Source organism: Cricetulus griseus, chromosome 6, assembly GCF_003668045.3.
Source record: "Cricetulus griseus strain 17A/GY chromosome 6, alternate assembly CriGri-PICRH-1.0, whole genome shotgun sequence".
In the NCBI taxonomy this organism is placed as follows: Eukaryota; Metazoa; Chordata; class Mammalia; order Rodentia; family Cricetidae; genus Cricetulus; species Cricetulus griseus.
The window spans coordinates 124,102,798-124,129,462 of record NC_048599.1 but is presented as its reverse complement, the minus strand read 5'-3'; the positions used below and the strand labels follow the sequence as shown (position 1 = coordinate 124,129,462).

At 41.4% G+C, this 26,665-nt stretch overlaps 1 protein-coding gene across 1 annotated transcript in view; it reads left to right on the top strand.

The window, feature by feature from the left end:
- The window catches only part of Lypd6 (LY6/PLAUR domain containing 6), a 127,945-nt gene extending 101,888 nt beyond the window's left edge, over nucleotides 1-26,057 (top strand). Inside the window, exons 3-5 of the mRNA XM_027420458.2 lie at nucleotides 1,396-1,494; nucleotides 21,241-21,371; nucleotides 23,170-26,057. Of these exons, the coding sequence (XP_027276259.1) occupies nucleotides 1,396-1,494; nucleotides 21,241-21,371; nucleotides 23,170-23,337 (398 nt within the window). The 3' untranslated portion in view covers nucleotides 23,338-26,057. The remainder of the gene's footprint in view (nucleotides 1-1,395; nucleotides 1,495-21,240; nucleotides 21,372-23,169) is intronic.
- The last annotated feature ends 608 nt before the right edge of the window (nucleotides 26,058-26,665 follow it).

The window sequence follows — 26,665 nt, the reverse complement described above, 5'->3', positions numbered from 1 at the left end:
CCAAAAGACAGGGACCCAGAAGACCCTTCCCCCAAGAGGGAGGGGCTGACATTGCTTGTTGACCCTCTGCCTTGTATTGACAGAATACCTGGTGTAGTGAGTACCACCAGAGCTTGGTTCTCAGGTGACACCCCAACCTCAGCTTACAAGCAGGACAGAGAACAAGTGATACTTGGAGGACAATCTCTTCAGAAGGCAAGAAGCACAACCCAGGCATGGAGAAAGGATGGGGAAGATTAGAGTGTTGCTGGAATTGTGTGAATCACACTTCCTCTCTAAACAGTATCCACACCACACATTGGCACCTATAACACCTGGTAACCACTCAGTGTGTTCCAAATTCTTTCATGTCAGAAGTGGTTTATAAATGGACCCAAGTGGTCTGTGGGTGGACAAAGTGGATCTGCCACCAAGCCTTACCACATATGTTTTATCCCCAGGAAGCCACTTTGGTGGGAGGAGAGAACCAATTTCTGCAAGTTGTCCTCTGTTTCCATATGAACACTGTGGTACCCGGGTGCGCACACCCACACCCACACCCACACCCACACCCACACCCACACCCACACCCACACACACTCCACACACACAAAATACATATATACACACATATATAACATATAAATGCATACATAAATACATAGATGTAAAAATAAGATAGTAATATGAATATAACCATATGGCCTTTCTGACTGGCTTTTTTTTTTTTTTCACTAAAGAGTAACCCCAAGGGAGTTTATTAAAGTTGTTGAAAATACTATCTGCTCCTTTTTATTGGTGCCTAGTATTCCATAGTATGGATGTCCCACCGTTTGTTTAACCCATTCACCTATTGACAGACATTTGAGTTCCTTCCAGCTTGGAGTCATTGTAGGTTGAAGTGCATGGGACTAGAGGTATTTCATGTGTCAAATGATTTTTGGATTTTGGAGTATCTGTATGTATGTAGTGAAATGTTTTGGGATGAGCCTAAAGTCTAAAGGCCACATTTATTAGTTTTATGCCTTGTAAATAGCCTGGAAGAATTGTATCCAGTCCTTTTAATACTGGTCATGTGAAGTCAGGTGTGGAATTTGGGCAGTATAATGTTAGTGCTCAAAAGTTTCAAAGTTGGAAGCATTTTAGATTTCATATTTTCAGATGAGGAGTGGGCAGCCTGTTCAAATGAAACCAACTAGATATCCGAATGCAGATTTTTGCATGTGAATACAAGTGACTGTGTCTCGGAATTAAATTGCCTGTCATAAAATGCTGAGTCATCAGACACTTCACTTTAATTTTCCTTTCACCTCCAAGATTCCTTGAGAACCATTTTAAAAATTAATATACTTAACTATTTTGCAGGATTCTTTGCTCAGTCTGATACTGTTTTTTTCTCTTGGTTTTTTTTTTCAGCCACCCCATATCCTGGTGGATTTAAATGTTTTACCTGTGAAAAGGCAGCAGACAATTATGAATGCAACCGATGGGCTCCTGACATCTACTGTCCTCGAGGTAAATTCTCAGTAGACAAATTGGGTCCCCAGAGCAGCCCTGAAGACCAGTACATGCTTGCAATCCCAACAGCTCCTCTTGTCTATGGCTACTGGCAGATCTTTAGGCATATGTATAACTCATCCTAAAGGCTGTCAGACATAAAGGGACCCATACGATCGCTCCCTGTCTCATGATCTCATGATCACTTCCTTTCTCATGAAGCATTTTTGGAGCTCAACAGGAGATAACTGAGACTTCTCTACCCTGGGGCCAGCCAAGTGTGGTACAGCAGAGAATGGGCAGCCTGTTTACCACCCTTTGAAGCCTCCATCCATAGTAACTTCTTTCATGTTAAGGATGAATCAATCGATGTTCTTGTACAGATGTCATTTATTGCCTGTCTTGCCACAGTCTTACATTTTGAGACTGTGAAAGCTGGCTTTCTAAAATGTCATTGCCGAATCAATAAAAACCTTGAGCCTTTTAAACTGCTAAGTTCTTTTTCAAGGACACGATAGGGACTGCAATTGAAGCTTGGAATTTTGACCAAAATGCTCATTTGAAAAAGAAAACACATCGTATTTATATCGTTTTCCTAGCAAGTGCCAACGATGTTTCTATTTGGCTGTGAGGTCATGGTTAATTGGATGTTTCATTTTGGAAGAAAGTTGACTGGTTGAGTGGGGGTGGGGTAGGCAATGTGGGATACTCCATTGATACTTGTCTTAGCAGTGCATGCTTTTCACTGTTGATTTAATTCAGATATGTTAGAATGATGGACACAATAAATGCATTATTTTTCAACACAATGCAAGATTTCTTGTGCCCAGTTCAAAGAATGCCCTTTGCTTGTCATGGTAGACTGGCATTGGGAGAGCTAAGATGGCACTAATAGACAGAGAAGTGTAGTTCAAAATCTTTAACCTTGGACTCTCTTCTGGAGCTTTCTGGAAGTACATAGAGAAGTTGCTGAATATCTGTGCTTGTCCTGAGCCAGTGGCTCTCAACCTGCAGCAAGATCACTGCCTGCACTGTGGCTTATCACAGCACAGGGGTGCACTGCTACTCTACCCCCTGACTCACCTACCTATCATCCATCAAGCCTGAAATGAGCCAGGGAACTTGCCTTTCCAAAGAGTGCCCATGTGAGCAGAAGCCGTCATATCAAGAACCACATCTCTGCACAAACTGAACCAGCCTCAGAGTTTAGGGCTCTGTGTCAGCGTTTCTAAATATGCCTGGTGATTATGCTGAACAGTCAAGGCTGAGAACTGCTGGAGGCTCCTTTACTTCCTAGGAGGGAAACGTCTCATGTCTAGAATATTGTTGACCTTTAGGTAGTGATGTCAGGGGGCCTTAAAAGGTTACGGGGGAAAGAAAAAGATGGTGATGGTAAAGCCTGTAATCCACACACTGTCGGTTTCCTTCTACAGGCATTGTTTCTTTCAAAATTGAGTAAAAGTGTTTTCATGTTCTGACATTAGCACTGCAGGATGAAGGTTTGGATCGGTTGTTAAAGGGTCTGCTGGCCTGCTGCTTGTCATTGCAATCGGCCAGTAAATGCTTGGAAGCCCTGGTGCCCAGGGCTCCCTAGCACATGTTGCTTTTTTGCTGGCATGGGTGGAATCTGAGGACAATGTTTTTTAAAAGCTCCCTGAGTGGCTTCAATATGCCTCAAAAATTGGCAGTTGTCAGCAGTGACTCTGGACAAATCCCGAAAGATCTGCTTTAGGGCTGGATCCTACTAGAACAGATCTGGCCAAGTGGCTTCTAACATTGTTGCCATTTGCTAGAACATGATATCTGAATCTCAGGAATTTGAAAAAAAAAACAGATATTCATTTCCCACTTCTCTGAAAAATATGAAGTATAACAGCAAGGCTCCAGAAAATTCAGTGTCTGGAGAGAGTCTGATGCCCAGCTTCCAGAGCGGTACCTTCTTATTGCAGCCTCTCAGGGAGAACAGAGTTCAGGAATCACAGAGTAAGGCCAGGTAAAAAGGAGCAGACTCACCTCATATAGGCCTAGAAGGTGTCCCAACTCCACCCATGAGGGCAACTTTACCTTTCTAATTTCTCTCTCCAAGGTTCCATTTCTTAATGCAAATGAATGTTACAACAGGAATTTTGGAAGGTATGTTCAGCCAGTAGCAGCATAGACTTGACTTAGGAATGACTTAGCTCTCAGTTACCTCAACAGAGCATATAGGGGAAAGGAAGGAATGTGAACTAGAGACAAATCCCTCCCTGTTGGAGAGGACAAAATGCAGGTGACCAGAAGCACTCTGCTGGAGTGCCTCTCCAAGGATGAGAGAAAGCCGTATCTTGGTGCTTTCTTTTCCATCAGAATCTCCCCTTTCAAGGTACAGATAACTGAAAGGAGCGCAGAGGTCTTTACACAGGGTCTTTACAAAAGCTATCCTTCCCCTCTTTTTCACTCCCCTTTTATCTTTCTGTTCTTAACTTTATAGGAACAAATGCAGTTGTGCTCTGAGTCCATGGCATAAAGCAGCCAGGCCAGGCCCTGGGACAATTATGCAGGGGAAGATAGGAATCTAGTTTCTTCTTTCTAGGAGCAGACAGTTTACCCTGGCAGATAAGATCTGACCATATCAGGTGTTGGAAACAGCAGGTGAGAGTTAAGTGCCAGTGAGACAGGCCCTACCCTTAAGTGCTGTGGGAGCCCAGGGGAAGAAGACCATACAGGGGCTGAGGGGCAGTAGGTCTTCAAGCTGGGAAGGCTGTGCTCTCCAACTAGGGAATGGCCTGAGAACATTTAAGAAGACTACTCCTCCAGAAGTCACCCAGGGCAGTGGTGTGGACACTGGGCTTTCCATATGTGCCCAAAAGAGGGGAGAGACCTGACCTAGGAGGTGGTGTGTCTATATCAAAGGCTAATTAATTATAGACACCAGAAAATACTACAGCACTCACTATTTTGAGCCTCAGGTGAGGGGTGGGAACACAAAGCCTGAGCCTGAAAAGAGGTGACAGTACAGGACTCTTTTGTTTATAAGTCTAGGTTATGTGGGTTTCTCTCACTGAAACTAATAACCATGTTAGTGAAATGCAGCTCACTCAGTCTTCCTGCATTTGTGTTTTCTGCTCACTATTAACCTAGAGAAACTATAGGTGACTAATGGCTTAGTGAGGGCTGCTAAGAAGCTGCTGGGAAAGGCATGATGATGCTTCCTGTGGTATCTCTGGACCATTGTGTGCTTATTTTGTGATGCACTTAACTAAGTTTTAGTCATTACAAGGTGTGAAAAGTACTTGCTGAAGGTGGAAAAACTGAGCATTTGATCTTGTCTATGTAGAATGAGGCCACACACCCCAGTTGTTTGGGGGATGCTGTAAATCTCAAGCTTTCAGAAGCTGAAGTCCACAGAGCAGTGAGTCTAGCATGTCATAGCATTTATCTGAGACAGGTGGAGGTGACACACTTGGGTGTGACTCTGAAGTGGTCCAGTGTACCTCAAAGCAGCCCAGACCTGACTAGCCTCTTCTCAGAGCAATGGCAGGTTAGCTAGCTATTGGTGCCTCCCCCAAGACAAAATCTGATAGAATAGCAGAAGAAAATGCTAAGATAGGAAATTCTGCACATCTAGCTGCTGCAGGTTCTCTGGAGCTTCCTCCCAGAACAAGAGAAGGATTTCCTCCTACATCATATCATTTTGCCTCTGACACTTATAGACTCATGGTGATTTCTGCTCCAGAAAGGAAAATCTAAGATGCCCTCCATAACTGACTCCTATTGCCCCATGTTTTGCCACACCTGAAATTTCATCACATTCCTTTCATACTTGGTTGCTTTTTCTTGATTTTTGTAAACAAAAAGGATATTGAGATTGTATTATAGGAACAGACAATGTAAAACAGGAGCTGAGATTCATGTGGTGGTTAGATCCCTGTTACTTTCACCATGATGTCTCTGTTGAGAGACGAATTATATAAATGTTTATTAAGAGTCTGTAGGTTAAATGTCAGCTCAAAAGACCTAACCTGGGAATGTTTTGTCCCTTCTTGAGGAAGTATTGGTGCCCCCCAAGACGAAATCTGATAGAATAGCAGAAGAAAATGCTAAGATAGGAAATTCTGCTCCCAGCTTCTCAGCTCATCACTGTATTCTTGTGATAGTGAATCAGTGAAGATGACTCTTGGTGGCTCTTTCTGGATGCTGGTCTGGTGGGGACACTGGTATAGCAGGAAATAGAAGTGAGATTCCTCTCTAACTGAAAAGAATCCTATGGCCCCATACTTCTAGGAAAGGCTTCTTTATTCTGTTGCTTCTTAGACAGGCCAATCCCTGGACATCCTTTTTCTGATTTACTTAAAATAAGAGTGAGATTTTTTTCTTTATTTTAGGCAACTTTACATATAGGATGTAGCTCTCTAAGGCTTCTACCCTTTATATCAAGATATCTCTAAATTACATGTTAACTGGAGGCGTTGAAACTTGCCAGGGTAGGAAAACCAGGATGTTACTCTGTGTGTACCCTGGGATCCTGCCCTTTCTGAAGAGTTCATTTATGCATCTAGAAAGGTATCTTTGGATGCTAAGGCAACACTTGTTGCTAAGGAATGAGATGATTTTTAGATGCTCCCTCTTCTCATAACACTGCCATGCTAAGTGGAGGTCTTAAATGGCCACCTTTTAATGAGATCTTGAATGTTAAAATACAGACATAAGAAAAATCGTAAGTGAACCCCTCATTATCTTAACCATGTTGAGTTTCTGAATGTCTACCGCCAATGTGAAACCATGAAACCCCACAGTTTCCTCAGTCATTACATCTCGCCCCCGTAAAGGCCATTGAATTCTGCATAAATGCAGCTCTATGGGATATAGTCCTTGCTTTCAAACAATAGTAGGTGCAAAGTGGTGTGTTCTGTTAGCTGCAAAGTGAGCCTTTTTCACAGATGTTTAGAAGATCATTATATGAATACATGAAGAACTGATTTATTCTGCTGCAGTGGGCATTTGGACTGTGGCCAGTTTTGAGATGCACAAATATTCTTCTCTGTGTCCTTTGGTATATGCACATATGTATTCCTGACAGGTCTATTCAGGAAGTGTGGTTGCCAGGTGTGGAATGCAAACATTGGCTTTACCAAATACCACCTAATGTTTTTTGTTTTATCTGAAAGTTCTTGTGCTCTCACCATCTGTGCATCTGTGCATGCAAACACTGGCAACACAATGCTGCCCAACCTTACTGTTGACAGAAACAACAGAAGTTAGAAGCTCATAGTATTTTAAAATACTAAATATGAATAACTGCCAATAACTCCCACTCTCAACCTGTCAGCCTCACTTCTTCTCTCTTGTTGTCCCACTAGCTCTGAATGGGGCTTGTGCGTCCAACCCCTATGACATGGACTAAAGCTCTGCCCTACTTCTCTAGCCCTTGGCAACACTTTTGGCTTGGCTTCCCAGCCTCTGCATCTGTGGGTTTCTGGATTGGCAGATGCCCCAAGGGGAGACCAGGTCAGGCCCAAATGAATGAGTTTTTCTTTTCTTGGGTTCCTTGCTCTTCAAATCCTCCCTATTCTGGAAGCTTTCCTGTGCATTTATCCGACTTTTATAGTTTTAACTGTATTTTATTATTTTAAGTTTATTCTTTGTATTGGTAAGATGATGCAAGGGTGGCCATCTCAGCAAGTAAAATTCTTAAAAATTTTCTTTCACACACACACACACACACACACACACACACACACACACACACACACACACACACACAACACACACACACACACACACACACACACACACACACACACACATATATATATATATATATATATATATATATATATATATATATGGGGGGTGGGGTGTGTGTGTGTACACTATATGTAACATATTTAGATATTATAGATAGTAGTAGATATTAACTATTTCATCCAGATATTTTAACTCAAAGGTTCTGTCTCCTAAGTAAGGTTAGTAGTAGTAGTAGCATCAGCAGCATCAGCAGCAGTATATTGAGAGTATCAAGTCTACTCCAATTCACAATGGTTTTGTCCGGATATTTTCTATTATTTTGGTGGCTTCAGGTAGTGTTATGGTTAGAGCATGTTTTGGTAAGTTCTGAAATATTTAGGAAGTGAAGTAGCTACTAGTGCTAGAGTGGACCCTGGTTCTGGTCTGGATTCGTGCATCCTGATTTGCTGAGATGTGAGCAGTCTTAGCCACATACTCCTACTACCACAAACTTTCCTTCCTTCCCTGCATGATAGAGCAACCTCTGTCAAACTGTGAGCCAAAATAAAGTCTTTCAAATTTCTTTTTTTTATTTCAAGTCTATTTATGTGTTGAGTCACTTCTTGTTTTAATTTTTTATTTAAATTAGAAACAAGCTTCTTTTACATGTCAATATCAGTTCCCTCTACCTCCACTCCTCCCCTGCCCCCACCAACCCCCCATCCCAAACCCTTTCTGCTCCCCAGGGAGGGTAAGGCCTTCATTGGGGGATTTTCAAAGTCTGTCATATCATTTGGAGCAAGGCCTAGACCCTCCCCAGTGTGTCTAGACTGAGAAAGTATCCCTCTATGAGGAGAGGGCTCCCAAAGTTCATTTGTGTACTAGGGGTAAATACTGATCTACTACAAGTGGCCCCATAGATTGTCCAGACCTCCAAACTGACTTCCTCCTTCAGGGGGTCTAGAACAGTCCTATGCTCGTTTCCCAGCTATCAGTCTAGGGTCCATGAGCAACCCATTGTCAGGTCAGCTATTTCTGTGGGTTTCTCCAGCCTGGTCTTGACCCCTTTGCTCATCACTCCTTCCTCTCTGCAACTGGATTCCAGAGTTCAGCTCAGTGTTTATCTATGAGTGTCTGCTTCCATCAGCTAGGATGGCATATAAGATCATCAATCTCATTATCGGAGAAGGGATTCTAATCCACACCACCAGAAAAGCTAGGAAAGACACACATGGTCCCCCAGAGAAGGGGAAAGGGACAAGATTTCTTAAGCTAATGGGGATCATGGGGTGAGGGGAGAGGGAGTTAGAAGAAAGAGAAGGGGAGAAGGGGAGGGGAGAGGACAGGAGGGATCAGGAAGATCTAGTCAGGGGAGGAATGGAGGAGAGCAAGAAAAGGGATACCATCATAAAGGGAGCCATTATAGGTTTAAAGAGAATTCTGGCACTAGGGAAATGTCCAGAGATCTACAATGTTGACCCCAACTAACAATCTAAGCAATAGTCGAGAGGCTACCTTAAAAGTCTTCCAAATTTCTTACATTGAGTATTTTATCACTACAGTGAGAAAAGTGTCAGGCTCAGATGGGTGGCATCCATTTCATTCTTTTGCAATTTTAACCACTGTCTACTGCAAAGTCTTGTTAACCCTCACTACTGTGTGTGTACCTTCCCAGACACCTTGGGGACCTTACCTAGTAATGAGCTGAACTTCAGTGATTGAAGGGAGAACCTCGTGTGTGTGTGTGTGTGTGTGTGTGTGTGTGTGTGTGTGTGTGTGTGTGTGTTATAGAAATGTAGATCATAGAGCCAGGCTTGGTGATATATGCCTGTGGCCTAGCACTTCAGAAGCATAGGAAGGAAATGGACTTCAAGGGCAGCCTAGGCTACATAGTAAAACTGCCTCAAATAAAATATAATGATTAAAAAGTATGGTTGAGGTTTTTGAAAAACAAACAAACAAACAAACAAACAGGGAAGTGATGGTATACAGTTTGCCCGAGAGGTACAAGAGAAAGGAGACTAGTGTCTGCTCTGGTTGATGAGCACCTGTTTACTGTTTTGGGGGAAAGAAAACCTGTAGTTCTAGGTAATCTCTGGAGGGTCTGTGATAGGCAGGACAGCCATGAAGATAGCCTGAAGCATGGATGCTAGTGGCTGTATCGTTCCTGTAAGGGCGAGCAGCCCATCCCTTCATGGGTCACTTTTCTTTCATTGAGAGAGTCCTTCTGTTACTCAGCTTTGAGTCATGGTGTGATATGCACATGGGAGAGCAAAACAGTGTAACCTTCCCCACAAACAGAACATGCCACAGAAGCAGAACCCACACTGAGAAGTGACCATTTCCAAAAGCTCAGCCTCTCTTGTGCTTGTTTCTATCCTTTCCCTACAACCAAAGGTCAATGTTACTGCATGCCCCACCACCACCATGCAGAAATTCTCACCCCTCAGCCCTAGGAATGCTACTATTTGGAGATAGTCTTTAAAGCAGCTATAAGAGTAAAGGTGGTAGTCTCCTGTGACTGTTGATCCCACATGCCTGCTGTTCTCATGAGAGGACAGGTACTGAGGAAAAAATGATGCAAAGACATGGGGGGGGGGAGAAGAAGCCATCTATGAGCCAAGGAGCACAGCCTCTGAAGAAAGCATGACTCCAAACTTCTAGCCTCCAAAACATAAGACAAACTTTGGTGGAGGTCCATTTCTTTGGTAGCTTCCATAGTAGTCCTAAAAACTAATACGGCACCATCCTGATTTCCAATCATATAGATCAGTTTTGCCTTGTGTTGGCTTATTTTTTTCTGATTTCTTTTGCTCAGTGTTATGATATACTTACCTAATTAAAATATAGTCCATTCATTATTACTGTTGTATAAATAGATCCCATTTCTGACACCAATTTTTGTAGTCTTCAATTTTATTTGTACAATAGTGCTCTATAAACATGTTAGAACTTTCATTTCTTTTTAGAATTCTCTCTCTCTCTCTCTCTCTCTGTGTGTGTGTGTGTGTGTGTGTGTGTGACTTAAGTTGAAAGCATTTACACGGATATATTCTTAGTAGATCATAGCAAATGATTTCCCCGGGTGGATACATAGTACAAAACTACAGTTCTCAAAGAAATCCTGGATAAACCAGATGAGATCATTCAAATACAGAGAGGGTAGAGATGTAATAACTATCAGGTATCTAAATTTAAATGTTTCAATTTGATTAAGCTTTATGCAGAAGAGCTTGACTGGACATGGCCTTCCCATAACTACATCTGTCTTCATAATAAATTAGGCATGTGGTGAGTTGTGCAAGGCTATATCACATGCTGTAGGAGTGTAGACACCAACAAGAATGGACTGTATTCTTTATAATCTAGCACAGTAGATCTCAACCAGTATCCTGCCTACCACAGGGGTAATTACAGAGATATTCATAGGCATGTGATGTGAAGAGTTGTGTGGATGGCCAAGCATCCTACCATGCACAAAGGAAAGCATTCCCCTATGTCGAATTATCTAGTCCGTGATACCGGAAGTGTTGAGGCTTCCATTCTGGAGAGATGACACTAATGTCCTTTTCTCTTTCCCTTATGAAGTACAAATAAAATCCTGACCATTATGTACAAACCAAAAAGAAAAAGAAAAGTTTGAAAGGTGGAGAAAGAGAAAATTGCAAAGTAGTTATGGGCTTCATGATCTGAAGGACAGTAGTGCTGTGGTGACTTCCAAGTATACCTTCTAGACTTGGAGCTGAAGAATAAACCCAAAACATCACTAACACCAGCACAGTAAACCCTAACAAAAGCATCCTTTCTCCTACCAACAGCCTGGAGGCAGCCCAGAAAGACAGGAAACTTTTATGTAAGAGCTGTTACTCTCAGCAAATACCAGAGACAAAACTAGAACTGCACCTATCCATCAGAAGGGAACAGAGAGCTCACCCTTCAGTTCATGGCAGGCTGTACATTGCTCTTCCACCCTACCTCTTTGGGTGGTTGCAGACAAGGACAAGTAATGGGCAATTATGAGGTATCCCCATATCGTTACTAGAAACCATGGTGGTAGACATAGGGCTTCTGAGTCCACCAGCAAAGGACTACCTCCACCCCATTGGGGCACTATAAAAACCAGCCGGGCAGAGAGTCAGAACTTTGCCTACCACCCATTGGCAATAAGCCCCACCCCATGCTCTGTACTGCATCTGTAAAGGCTGTATAGGGTGCACTGAACAGCCCCACCTCTCTCAAGCCTGGATGTTTCAGAAGATATAGAATGTTACAGTACCATATGGAAATGTCAAGATTTCAGTTTAAAAGTTATTCATCCCAGGAGGTGCTCAGATTGAGCAGAGAGCATAACAGGCATCTGACACAATTCACTTTAAAAAAGGAAAGCTTTACCATGGCTCACAGTTTTGGGGGTTTGAATATTAGTTAGTTGGTTAGTTGGTCCTGTTGATTTCAGGCCTTCAGCTAAGCAGCATGTTGTCCTGGGAGCCATGATAGAACAAGCTGCTCATCTTACAATGGTGGAGTTTGGCGGGAACAGTTGGAGAGATAGATATGCTTTAATGACCTAACTGTCTCCCATACTTCATTCACTTAAATCTTCCATTACCTCTTAAACACACCAGACGCTGGTGATTAAATCCTTAACACCTGGGCTTTTGAGAGATACTACAGTCCCAACTATTACAAATGAATAACAGACTGAGGTAGAGATGGAGAATTATCCAAAGAAGAGTTTAAGTCAGTGACAATAAAAAAGCTTTAATAATTATAATTACACTGAAAATATCAAAGAAATGGGTAATATGATAGGAGCCAAGTGAAACATTCATGAATGTGAAAAAAAAAAAACATGGCTGTACTTGAACTAAAAATGTTCAGTGAGTACCCCAACAGAGTTGAGGCAACAAAGGAAAGAGTCAGTGATTTGAAAGCAGAACCGTACAAATTACCCAATCTGAAGAGCAGGAAGAAAAAGAATGGAAGGGGAAAAGAGAACTGGGCCTCAGGGATCCACAGATCTTAACAGATGTTTGCCAGGAAAGAAACAGTAGTTCTCAATCTGTGGGTCATGCCCCCTTTGGGAGAATGGGAAAAACCTTAGGGTTTACCTAAGAGCATCAGAAAACATAGGTATTTACATTATGATTCATAACCGTAGCAAAATTACAGTTATAAAGCAGCAATGAAAATAATTTTATGGCTGGGGGTCACCATAGCAGGAAGAAATGCATTAAATGGTCACAGCATTAGGAAGGTTGAGAAGCACTGGTCCAAACATTAGCAGTCTGCCAGCTCTCCAGCCCCACCCCCCAGCTCCTGTTCTTGCTTTCCTGTGTAGAGACATCCACACATCCAGCATTTCACACCATTTGACATGGAAACAATTCCACATTGAATGACATTAGAGGCTTTATTTTATAAGATTTTTGTCAAATTTTAATGAGATTGTTTTCAGTGATGGCTGGAGTATCAGGCATGTAGGTAGATGTATAGGAGTCATCTGTACATTCATAACAATCAAGCCAATGTCTCCAGGCTCTTAAGTGAACATAAATATTCATTACTTAAAAGGCAGTTCAAATTGTACACACTTGTCAGTTTTCTAGAATGTCATTCAGACCCAGACAAGGAAGGGATGAAGTCTTGCAATAGGAAATGCATAATGGAGGCATTTTAGAGAATTTAGAGAGTCATATTTGGAGGGAAATCTGAACTGTTTCTGAATTTCTGGTTTACATTTTCAGGTGGGAGACTTTTTGTTATTGTTGTTACAGACATGTGAGGTGTGATGTGACGCTGGCAGTGTCCAGGAGAGGGATCGAAGAAGGAGACTAAAGACATGGAGACATAAGTTTGATGAGGCCCCTTGAGTAAAAAGAGGTTCAGGGACAAAACATGAGAGACTGTCTACACTCTGGTTAAAACGGCAGTGGAAGAGAATAGACCAGAGACAGACCACCTGGAACACATGTCTCTGAAGTCTATGTGGGAAATCCCACAGAGGCGATTAAACAATAGAGTGAGAACTGCAAACAGATCCTGTGCCTCAGGCCCTCAGGGGAGCACTTACTGCCTGGCCAGCTGTGTAGATGTGTGGTGCTGAGTGCACAGTAGCAACTAAGCAGCAGTGTGCAGGCAGGGGCCACTGGCCCTTTGATTTCTAGTATAATTTGTAATGCTGTTGTTAAAATTCTTTACTCCCTATTCGTTTTCTTGCACCTGAGGAATTGTTTCCTAGTACTACTTTACATCTTTACATATTTGTGTAAACCCCAACTAGCAGAACCACAGAGAATCACAGAGCATCGAGGAGGTAGGTGTTTTCTTCTGACAGGGGCATAAGTAATGTCTTAATTCAAATCATCCCATGTATAGTTTGTCGAAGCAGCTTCTTTTATTGGAAACTATATTGGTTAGTGAGAATATATTTTAGCTGTGAACTGGTTTTAAATTTCAACACATGGCTAAAGAGAGAGACGCACATACAGAGAAGAGTTGTGAAAATTATACTTTGTGTTTTTTAGTTATTGATTAAGCTGTCTTTCCCATTTATGACTTTACCCTGAGTCAAAAAGTTTGGCTTCTCAACCTCTGGGAATTCTATGCCATTGCAGAATATGAGATTTTAGAGGCTGAAACTAACCAGGTAGAAATTCAAATCCATCTTTTATCTTTTAGATAAAAGCCTTTGAAATCCTTTTAGTGTGAAGTTATCAGCAGGCACGATTCTCATATAACCTCATTACCAACCCCAGGATTCTTCAGAATGCAGAGAGAGCCACACTCTGTGACTAAAACTTAATTTTGATCACTGCTTTAGCTTGGTGGTAAGCCACATGTGGTTCACCTGGTTCTGCTCAGGAAATTCCATCTGCGAGCTCCAACACACCCTTGGAGATCCCAGATCCCAGTACATATCAGAGGTGCTCATAAAATGTGCACCAATGAAACCACTTCAACTTTATTTGAGCATTTCAAAACCATATTTAACTGCAGAACCTTTTTCTGCATTAACATTTCATGACTCACCCAGGGCTTCACAAGTTAAGAAGTAAAACGGATGCCTTTGAGAAACTGCTGTTTCAGAAGGAAGAAGGTCTCTACTGTGGGAGGTGATGATGGTGTTCTCAAGGTGTCTGTTTCATGGATTATGCTTGATGGTGTTTAATGAAAAATTCTTTCCCTGCATCCTCAATGAACTCCATTCTCCCCTCACCACAGAAAGACAAAAATTTGTTTATTTGATGTTAGGGTTTTACACATTTTCCTGAAAAAATATTTGAATCAGTTCCTGGAACCAGAACCACTTGCATTTATAGGAGTAAGCCTCCTATAGGAGTAAGCCTCCATTAATGAGAAAAAATATGAAAAAGTAGCTGTATCTAGTTCACTAATTGTTATCTTAAGCCTTATTTCAAATATGATCATTCATTACTTGAGGTACAAACCTAATTTCCAAAACTGAAGCTTGTAGTGATTTCCCTATTCCATCTGGGTGCGATGCTAACTGTGCACATTTACATTTCTAGCTGCTCTACAGTCTCTGGCAGCTGCTCAAGTTGCCTGCACAAAGCAGAGCCAGGAGATGAGAACATTCCTGCTTTTATTGCTTTCTGCAACATTCGAAGTTGGGGTGGGAGTGGGAAAGGTGTACCCATCACGGCCATAAATGTCCATCATCTGATGCCAAAGCAGTAAAGCAGTCCTCTTTGGAAGGTGGGGTAAATTTCTTAGGCCTCTGGTCTTCATTTGTTAAAGTCTGCTAAACAGAGGCAGATGAGAAAATCGCCCCCCTATTCATCCAATAGCCAATCACCTCCACCTTTAATTAGAGGCCAGGGTTTGGGGGGATTTGCCAGGTGTAATGCTGTCAACTGTTCACCCCCAGATGACCTCACTTCCCCTAATCCCCAAGAACTCCACAGACCCCGAGCTGGCTGGAGACTGCCTTAGTCTCTAGGAAACAGAATTCCAGGCAGGGTGCATTGTGGGGACAGCACCCCAGACAGGGAATGAACATCCACAACAATGTCACCCTGGAAAGGAGCTGCCATTGGTCAGATTCAGTGGTGATTCTGGGTCATGTGAGATGAGCATGTCTAGGAAAGACATGTAAAATCCCCAAGTTTGCATGTTTTCTCAGATGTGTCAGTGTGGGCCATATTAGCTCATTTCTGGGACATAATGTCTTACGCTTTCTCCTTTGATAAAAAGCTGCCAAAATCATGACAGAATCTGATGGGGGGATTTTTATTGCCTAATAAATAATTCCATAGATAATAATTCCATATTAGCAACTAAATACCCCAAATGTATAAAGCATGTAGAGTTAGAGCCAAGATATGGATGAAAAACAGCTAAGTGACACTTCTTAAGAATTATTCATTCCCTTGTAATATGAAGGTAGGACTGGAGCACTCTCCTACACCTAGGCTTTTGGAGCTGCATGCTGCCTGCAGGCCATAAATAATACGTTGGCAGTGTCATTTTTCTTTAGTCCTCAAATTCTCTGTGAATCTCTGGAAGAAATCTCAAGATTTCTTCTCAATATGAATAGGGACTATAGACTGCCACAGTGGCTATCATCTGCCAGAGGGGTCTTGGAAATCAGAGGAGGAGAAATGAAGTCCCCCAGATTTGGAGACCTAAAGTGATGGTCAATTTCTGAACATGTTCAGGTCCTAAGATGGGGAGGGGGGATACACAGAAAAATTCTGACCACCAGGTAGATTGTACTCAAGTGTCCCCAACTAGCTCCAACTGTCTTGATTTATATTTTTCTTTCTTTCCATTTTTATTTAAATTAGAAACAAGATTATTTCACATGTCAACCCCAGTTCCCTCTGCCTCCCCTCCTTCTCTGCCCTCCCCAACTAATACCCTACCTATCCCTTTCTGTTCCCCAGGGAGGTGAAGCCTTCCATAGGGGTCTTCAGAGTCTGTCATATCCTTTGGTATAGGGACTAGGCTCATCCCTTGTGTCTAGGCTCAGGGAGTATCCCTCTATGTGGAATGAGCTCCCAAAGTCTATTCTTATGCTAAGGATAAGTACTGATCTACTACAAAAGGCCCCATAGATTTCTGAGGTCTCCTCACTGGTTCATGGGGTCTGGATCAGTCCCATGCTGGTTTCCCAGCTATCAGTCTGGGAAACAAGAGTTCCCCGTTGGTCAGGTCAGCTGTTTCTGTGGGTCTTTATTTATAGTTAAATGCAGTTTTTTCTTACAATAGTTACATCAACAACGTTATTTTTGGCTCCTATTTTGACTTTTAGAAATACATCATAATCATTATGAAAGCCCGCATTGTTCCCATTATGCTTCCTCAAATATACTTTCTAACCCCCTGAAAAATTGTATTCTAGACATAGACTTTAGCATTTTTTCAGGCTTAACTAAATATTGAGCCAAGACACATCCTGCTCTTGCAGCACTTATATCAGCTGGCAACTACTTTCGGTTACAAAGTTTAAAAGTAGCTCACCCCTCCCCATGCCCTCCACTTGAGGTGAGTGTGGGGCCCATTCAGGTGCAACTCCCCCCTCCCCATCTTGGAACTTCCTGGGTCAGTTCCACGTATAGTGGACCAGCTCCCATAGGGAGGACCATCCAGACAATGCCCACATCGCAGTCTGCCCCCCACCAATGCCCTCTGCTTGAGGTGAGTGTGGGGCCTGCTCTGGCCCAACTTCCCCCATCGTCTCATTGGAACTTCCTGGGTCACTCCTCATGTAGTGGACCTGCCCTGACACACTGAACCATCTGGACAATCCAGAGCCTTCCCTCAGTGCCTGCCTTCATCACAGTCTTGCCCCCACCCTCTCTGTTTGAGTCTTGGCTCCCCTATGCCCTCTGCTTGAGTTGACCCACCCCCCTGGCATGAAGAACCATCCAGTTTGCCCTCATCAAAGTCTTGACCCCCCTATACCCTCTTCTTGAGAACTCCAAGAGAGCTTGGACCATCCAGAGTTGCTGACATTGAAGTCTTGACCCACCTACACCCATTGGGAGAAAAGAGAAAAAGCAAGACCCCCACCTGTACCCACTGGAAGAAGGGATGGGAAGACCAAAGTATAAGAACACATTCAACAGTAGAAAGACCAATATTACACTACCAGAATCTAGGGACTCTACACCAGCAAGACCTTAACATAACAATGCAGATGAAGCAGAAGGAAGACCTTAAAAACAGCTTTATGAAAATGATAGAGACCATTAAAGAGGACATGAGAAAATCCCTTGAAAAACTGGATGAAAAAACGAACAAAAATACAGGCAGTGGAGAAAAAGACAACCAAAAGATTCAAGAAATAAACAAATCTCTTAAAGAAAGCAAGGAAATCCAAGAAAAAACAACCAAACAAGTGAAGGAAACAATTCAAACAGTTTACAAGTCTTGAAAGCTGAAATAGGAACAATAAAGAAAACACAGAATGAGGGAATGCTAGAAATAGAAAAGCTGGGTAAACAATCAGGAATTACAGGTGAAGTATAACCAATAGAATATAAGAGATGGAAGAGAGAATCTCAGGTGTTGAAGAATCACTAGAAGAAATAGAGTCATTGACCAAAGAGAATGTTAAGTCCAACAAATCCCTAACACAAAATATCCAGGAAATATGGGACACCATGAAAAGGCCAAACCTAAGAATAGAAGAAGGTGAAGAAATATGACTCCAGGGTACAGAAAACATTAAACAAAATATGGAAGAAAACTTTCCCAACCTAAAGAAGGACATGCCTATGAAAGTTCAAGAAGCTTACAGAACACCAAATAGACTGGACACACACACACACACACACACACACACACACACACACACACACACACACACACACCAAAAAAAAAAAATCCCCTCACCACATAAGAATCAAAACACCAAATTTACAGAATAAAGAAAAAATATTAAGAGCAGCAAAGGAAAAAGACCAAGTAACATATAAATGCAGACCTATCAAGGCATCCACATTCATAAAAGAAACATTACTAAAGCTCAAATCACACATAAAACCTCACATACTTCAACACCCCACTCTCAAAACTAGTCAGGACCACCAGACAGAAACTTAACAAAGAAACAAAGGAACTAACAGAAGTTTTTACCCAATCGGGTTTAACAGACATCTATAGAACATTCCATCCAACCATTGCATCATTCCTGGGTCAAGGAAGAAATAAAAAAAAAAAAATTAAAGTCATACTAGAATTCAATGAGAATGAAGACACAACATACCCAAACTTATGGGACACCTTGAAAGCAGTGCTAAGAGGAAAGTTCATAGCACTAAGTGCCCACATGAAGAAACTGGAGAATAGTCAAACTAGAGAATTAACAGCCCAACTGAAAGTGCTAGAACAAAGAGAAGCAAACTCACCACGGAGGAGTAGATGCCAGGAAATAATCAAATTGAGAGCTGACATCAATAAAGTAGAAACAAAGGAAACAACACAAAAACTCAATGAAACAAAGAGTTGGTTCTTTGAGAAAATAAACAAGATAGACAAACCTTAATCCAAACTAACCAAAAGACACAAACAGAGAGAATGCAGATTAACAAAATCAGAAATGAAAAGGAGGACATAAAAGTGGGCTCTGAGGAAATCCAGAGAATCATCAGGTCATACTTGAAAACCTGTACTCCACAAAATTTGAAAATTTAAAGGAAATGGACAATTTTCTGGATAGATACCACTTACCTAAATTAAATCAAGAACAGATAAGCAATTTAAATAGACGAATAACCCCTAATGAAAGAGAATCAGTCATCACAATTCTCCCAGTGGAAAAAAAAGAGGCCAGGTCATGAAGGTTTCACTGCAGAATTCTACCAGAAATTCAAAGATGAGCTAATACCAATACTCCTCAAAGTGTTCCACAAAATAGAAGCAGAAGGATCATTACCAAACTCTTTTTACAAGGCTCAAATTACCTTGGTACCCAAGCCACACAAAGACACAATGAAGAAAGAAAACTACAGGCCAATCTCCCTAATGAACATTGACTCTAAAATACTTGCAAATTGAATCCAAGAACACATCAGAAATATCATCCACCATGATCAAGAAGGCTTTATCTCAGGGATGCAGGGATGGTTCAATATATGAAAATCCATCAGTGCAATCCACCATATAAACAAACTGCAAAAGAAAAACCACATGCTCATCTCACTAGATGCTAAAAAAGCCTTTGACAAAATCCAACACCCCTTCATGATAAAGGTCCTGGAGAGATCAGGGATAACAGGAACATACCTAAATATAATAAAAGCAATATACAGCAAACCAACAGCCAACATCAACAACTAAATGGAGAGAAACTCTACGTGATTCCTCTAAAATCAGGAACAAGACAAGTCTGTCGACTCTCCCATACCTCTTCAATATTGTCCTTGAAGTTCTAGCTAGAGCACTAAGACAACAAAAAGAGATCAAGGGGATACAAATTGGAAATGAAGAAGTCAAACTTTCACTATTTGCAGGTGATATGATAGTTTACATAAGTGACCCCAAAGATTCTGCCAGGGAACTCCTACAGCTGATAAACACCTTCAGCAAAGTGGCAGGATACAAGATTAACTCAAAAAAAAAAAAATCAGTAGCCCTACTATATTCAGATGATAAATCTAATGAGAAAGAAATCAGAGAAACATCACCCTTTACAATAGCCATAAACAACATAAAATACTTTGGGGTAATGCTAATCAAACAAGTGAAAGACCTGTATAGCAAGAACTTTGAGTCTTTAAAGAAAGAAATTAAAGAAGATACCAGAAAATGGAAAAATCTCCCATGCTCTTGGATAGGTAGAATCAACATAGTAAAAATGGCAACTTTGCCAAAAGCAATCTACAGATTCAATGCAATCCCCATCAAAATCCCATCACAGTTCTTCACAGACCTTGAAAGAACAATATTCAACTTTGTATGGAAAAATAAAAGCCCCAGGATAGCCAAAACAACCCTGTACAATAAAGGATATTCTGGAGGCATCACTATCCCTGACTTCAGGCTCTATTATAGAGCTGTAGTCCTGAAAACTGCTTGGTACTGGCACAAAAATAGACAGATAGACCAATGGAATAGAATTGAAGATCCAGATATTAACCCACACACCTACAAACACCTGATTTTTGACAAAGAAGCTAAAATTATACAATGGGAAAAAATCATCTTCAACAAATAGGGCTGGCATAACTGGATGCTGACATGTAGAAGATAGATCCATATCTATCACTATGCACAAAACTTAAGTCCAAATGGATCAAAGACCTCAACATAAATCCAGCCACACTGAACCTCTTAGAAGAGAAAATGGAAGGTACCCTTGAACGAATTGGTATAGGAGATCACTTCATGAACTAACTCCAGTAGCACAGACACGAGCGCGTGAACGCACGCGCGCGCGCACACACACACACACACACACACACACACACACACACACACACACACACACACACAGTTATAATCTTCCATCCTGTGAAAACCTGTTATTCCTCCCCATCCTTTCTTTCTAACCATCCTCTGAAAACAGTCATCCCCTAAAAATAAAAATAAGAGCAAAGGTAAAATATGTGGAAAGCAGAGTTACACTGTTATATCTTGCTTTGGGGGGATTGTGATGGACAGAGAGTTCAGTGTTCTGTAGAATCTATCCCTCTGCCATGGTGAAGTGGATATTAGCATGGAGGTTGTGTTCATCCTGTGTGCTGTCATACCTTCCTGGGACTCACCTGAGAGCATGGAAGACACTCAGAGTCATCATCTAAGGAAGCAGGAGACTGTTTTGATAACTTTCGGTAAAGTGAAGGTTTGCCTCATTATTGGGGTTCCCATTTAGGAAATTTCTTCATTGGCATCTGAGTCATTTGACGGATGGTGAGAGAGCTACTTCCTCTGGAATTGGTTCCCTCAACCATCTTCTGCTGCCTATATTTAGAGCATTTCATATAAAATGAATTTCGGGGGCATCCAGGAAGACAGCCTGCTGTGTTCTTTGCAACTAGACAGGGCTTGCATTTCCCATCTCAATTAAGGCTTATTTTCTCCTGACAGACACCAGATACTGCTACACTCAGCACATCATGGAAGTCACAGGACACAGCATCTCTGTCACCAAACGCTGTGTCCCACTGGAGGAGTGCTTATCCACGGGCTGTCGGGACTTGGAGCATGAAGGCCACAAGGTCTGGGAAAGCATTAATTCCCACTCCCTTTACTGGATTCTCCAGGGCTCATTAGCAGATCTCCCCCTATCCATTCCCCAAGTAGGCAGCCTCACTGTCTTTATGTGGCTGTGAAAATGTGCTTGTTTTCCCCATTTGCTTTAGAATACCAGTGTGTAGCAGGGCAAAGGACAAGCAAATGGAGTGTATAAGCACATGTAAAGAGGATGCTGAAGATTTTCATAGGCCTTTTCTTCATTTAGAAGAGTCCTAAAAGGAGAGAGTCAGGGACTACTTACACCCGTGTTGATAGAGTCTGATAGATATGCCAAGTCTTTCATCTGAGGCAGGAGGAGGCAACATATTTTGATAACTTTCTGTAGAGTGAGTGTGTATGTCATTCTGGAGGTCCCAGCTTAGGAAACTTTTCCATTGGCACCTGAGTCATTCCTTAGGTGATAAGAAAGACACTCTTGTGGATTTGTTCTCTTGAACTTTAGCCAGTGCCGGTATAGAGTGTTCTGTCTAAAATGAACTTTGGGGTGTCTAGGAAGGAGAATATAAAGAAGCCAGCATTGCTTATCGCTGGAGTCCTGCTTTTCCTGCTATAAGTCATTGATGACTGTGTGGTCTTAACTTGTCACACTTTGTCCTTTACTTGATCTGCCCCTGTGTCAGACCACCTCCCTGGGGTTCAGGGAAACACTCTTTCTCATTACTCTGGAATAGCATTGTTACTAAGGGCTGCTTTCATTCACAAAAAAGCAGAAACAATTTTTAAGCTACTTCTCAAATTCACTAAGAATTTAAATTTAAAATGCCATTTGCCTATTTGTTACTAGTTTGAAGAAAGGTCAATCAAGGTTATTACCTGACCTCTCCAGCAAGCTGGACTTGTTTCTCAGACATTATTGTGATTTATTTTTTTCCCAAAAGGAGCATTGGGAGTCCAAAGATATGCCAATTGCTTGTGTTACACAGGTAGTAAGAGAAAGACAGAATGGAATTCAAACTCACTCCTAACCTCTAGTCTCTCTTCTCAGCATTTTGCTATTTTTGGAACTCATGTTGGTTGTGGCCAAAAGTTTACATCTTTCCTGACTATTAGCTATTGGATAATAACTTCCTTATTAATCTGATTCATCTGGGATCTTGTTAAAATTCAGATCCTAGTTCTCCAAGTGCTGGGTATGATGTGAGAATCTACATTTCTAACAAGCCCCCAAGTTGGGTGTTGAGGCTGCTGGTCAACATAGTGGATAGCCATGGCCCCAAATAATTTCTGCCAATGAACCCATGTGTTTGCTTCTTTCATATGATTTAAGAATAAAACAATATAAGGCAAGAGTAACTGAATAAATTAGAACCCTTCAAATGTCTCCCACTCAAGAGAATGAAGTTAACTCTACCCATGGTACTAATGAGGGCTCATCTGACCCAAGCCATTGCCACTTTGTCCTCATTGTGAAAATCTCACAGAGGAAGTTTTACCCTCTTAGCAGTTACTTCCTATTGTCAGGATGCGCTTCTTTGAGGAAGGAAGCAGTTTTCACAACTCCCATTTTAGAGGCAAAATAACTGTTGTCTTAGAGGACTTGAAGCCTAGCAGCTAGCAAAGGTGAGATGCCAAAAACAGAACTAAAGTCCCCTGAAATTTAGGCTGGAATTTTTCATTTGAAGCATGCTGCTTCTAGATGGAATATTATTCTTGCTATTCATGGATGTCAGGCAGTGTTCCTTCTGTAAAGCAGACCATTCTCATTTGCCAGGAGGTCGAAACAGGCTGGCTTCTCCTCACCCTTTGTTTTCTTTCTTTCAGATCTGCACCTCCTGCTGCGAAGGAAATATCTGTAATCTACCACTCCCTCGGAATGAAACTGATGCCACCTTTGCCACAACATCTCCTATAAATCAGACAAATTGGCACCCACACTGTATGTCAGTGATTGTGTCCTGCCTGTGGGTGTGGCTAGGACTCACCTTATAGCAGCCCTCTCCACCAAATGTAGTGGAGCTCTGCGGGGTTCCCTGTGGCCATCATAGTCATGCATGAGTCATTGGCCTGTCAGTAGTGACATAAGGCAACCTCAGCACCCTGGACATCATCACAGCCAGGCATTGCCATTACCATGAAGAACAAGCATTGCTTCAATGCTCTCATTTCCAGCCAAACCAAGAGTCCATGTAAGTCAGCCTGTCCTCAATACAGACCCTGTTTTCTATACCACAAGCCTGTGATTTTGCTCCAAGAAAGAGTTCTACATTTATTGATGTCTCGGGTTCTTGATTCAGAATCCAAGCATGAGCTGCAGGAGGTCCTGGACCCTCTGAGATGTGAAAAATAAGCTATGGCTGTTCATTTTTCACGAAAAGAGTAAAGAACTTAATTCAGATCACAGCTTCACCTGTGGCTTTAGAATTTTAAAACTTTAAATCCAAAATAAATGGAATAATTTCTTTGAGATTCCAATGGAGTCCCTGAAAGAGTAGCAAGTGCTTTGCTCAATTTAATTTCCCTGGCCTTCTTATCTTAACACAGGAAAGCATGTTCCTTCTGCTCTTTGTAGAAGACAAAAAAAGATAATTATAAAATTTTGTTGTATTTGTAGAAGTGATTAAAGACTTCATAATGAAATTAGTATCCACAAGAGGAAGTTTATCCCTTCTTATACCTGGAGAGCTTGGCCTTGACATGTGAATTAATTATGCTTTTTGAGTTCCTGAATTCCAGCTGGGTCAGTAGCATCTAAAAATTCATAAAGTGTGAGGTGGGATTATTTTCTCCAGGTGTTGCATTCCTTTCTGATGTAGCTAATCTCATCAGAGAGAGGACTTCAGAATAAAAGGGAACTTTGTGGAGGTTAGTCCTAGTTCATTTTGAAGGCCCAGAAATGGCTAAGAAAAATTCTCTCACTGTCCAAAGAGTCCTCTTCTTCCAAAACCAAATGATTTTAGGGAGACCATTCTAAATTAAATTATTGGTAGATCAATAAGGTAAGAACACATATGTTCTAGGATGAGAAAAAGATGAACTGTAAGTAGTATGATGGCCTAAGGTATAGTATTTGTTGCTCTCAGATACTGCATTTGATGTAGAAAAGATTTTCATCATCAGTCATGTATTTTCTTAACCTAAAAATCACAATGTTTTCTTCTTCTTTGTAAAATCTTTAAATTATACTTATTTTTGTATGGCATAAACTTAAACTAAAATATATTTCAAAAAATTCTTTTTTTCTGAACAAAATATGAAATTAGAATGCTTGTTTTCAACAGTTGTGGAGCTTATCACTCACTCATGGAGAGTTATCAATGATCCTTGCACTGATGCTGAAAAAGTAAATTGGCTATGAGCCTGAACTGTGTGTTTGCCTCAAGGGTTTTGCTCATGGTTTCCTCAGAAGCATTGTTCTAGAAATACTTGTGTGGAGACTATCAATGGCCCAAATATCTGTGTGGGGCTGTGGTGTATGTATGTATGTTAGCGTGGGGACTTGGTGGAGCAATGCCCTGATGAAGAGGACAATATTTCTAAGATGTATCTACCCTGCACAGAGACTCATAAAATGAGACCCGCTCAGGGACCAAATATGAACTGACAGTAGACACTCTGATACAAGTCATTGAAGTTGTGTTACACAGCCTTAATTCAGAGTCTGGCAGGCTTATCCATTTCTTGTTTATAATTGGGGAAGGGGAAGTCCAGAGAGAAAGGCATGTAATAAGCACGTGCCAGGCACTTTGCTAAGCACTTTACATAGTTAGAACATATAATCCCATAGCAGTTCTATAAGGAACAGTACATATTTATGCTTTACAAATGAAGGCTCTGAGGCTCAAAGATGTTGGATAAACGAAGCCTTTTCCTTCAGATTTTGCTTCTTGTGGGATGTGACAGGATTGCAAAGAATGAGAAGTGGAATTTCTCTGCTAGGAAAACTCACAGGCCCGACTTCACAGGAATTTGCCCATCTTATTGTGTAGAATACATCCTGCTTCTCAGGATGACATTTGCATGTGTCCCCAGTTGATACTTTTTCTTTGGGGAGTAAGGTTTTAGCTTCCTTATTTATCCCTCTTGTGAAAAGAGGAGACAGTTGACCTTGCATCTAAAGATGCTTTAAGACAATGGGAATTTGATGTTGTACATATCTACACATACCATTTTTGTGCATGGTCACACTCCACTGACATTTTCCAAGTGCTGCATGCAATCTGAACAAGAGACAAGGAACTGACCACATTAGAGCCTCCCTGGCTGGTTTACAGGGATAAGGTTCTGAAGGGTACAGATTGCCTGCCACCTGGGGAGTAATTGCAGCCACTGTACACATGTGATGCATGCATCCCTAATGCTTTTCAAGGTGGCTTTTGTTTAATTCTCTTGAAAGAATGTGATCTGCTCACCACCCCTAGCCTCAAAAGCCAAGGAAGAGCCATTTATGTCTAAGGTCCAGGACCAATTAGCCATCTGACTATTCTGTCACTTTAAACTTTCCATTAAACCTCACCATTGGTGATGGCTTGACATGCAAAGAGCCATGATGTGTATATTAACCTATGTGCCACATATTTATTTTTAGAGTCCTTTCAACATCCATGTCAATATGGGATTAATGCCTAAATGTAAATATTGTACACTTTGTAAATCAATGAGTAAAAATTTTAAGTGTGTTTCATTGTGCTTCTTCCTGCTTGTGTGGATGTCAATCCGTGATTAATACACCAGGTCATATACAAGCCATGGGCTTAACACCACAGTGGGCTTCTTTCATGGACTCATTTTCACAGTCAAGAAATACATACATGAAAGGTACTTTCTTATGCCAAATGATTCATATAGGGGTAAGTGCTTGGAAAATCAAAAGAAAGATCATCAAACTTTTCAATTGGTCTATTGGTCCCTGGAACATTTCTTTGTTGGATCAAAAAACATGGTGGTGTGTGTGTGTGTGTGTGTGTGTGTGTGTGTGTGTGTGTGTGTGTGTGTGTGTGTGTGTGTGTGCATGTGCAAGCTCACACATGGCATGTGCATGGAGGTGAGAGGGCAACTTTGGGGAGTTGGTTCTTTCCTTCCATTAGAAGTCAGAGGACGTATTTTAGGAGTTCTTTCCTTCCACCACTGGTTCAAACTCAGTTGGTAGGCTTGTGAAGTGCTAACTTTTACCCACTGAGCCATCTTGTCAGCTCCCCAAATGTGCTTCAACTCAAGATTTCATTCTCCTTTATTACTCTTCTTAGCGAAATATTAAGACAATCTCTTCTTCTGTCACAAACTCCAATCTTACTTTCTACAAGTTTCAGTTGCTATAATT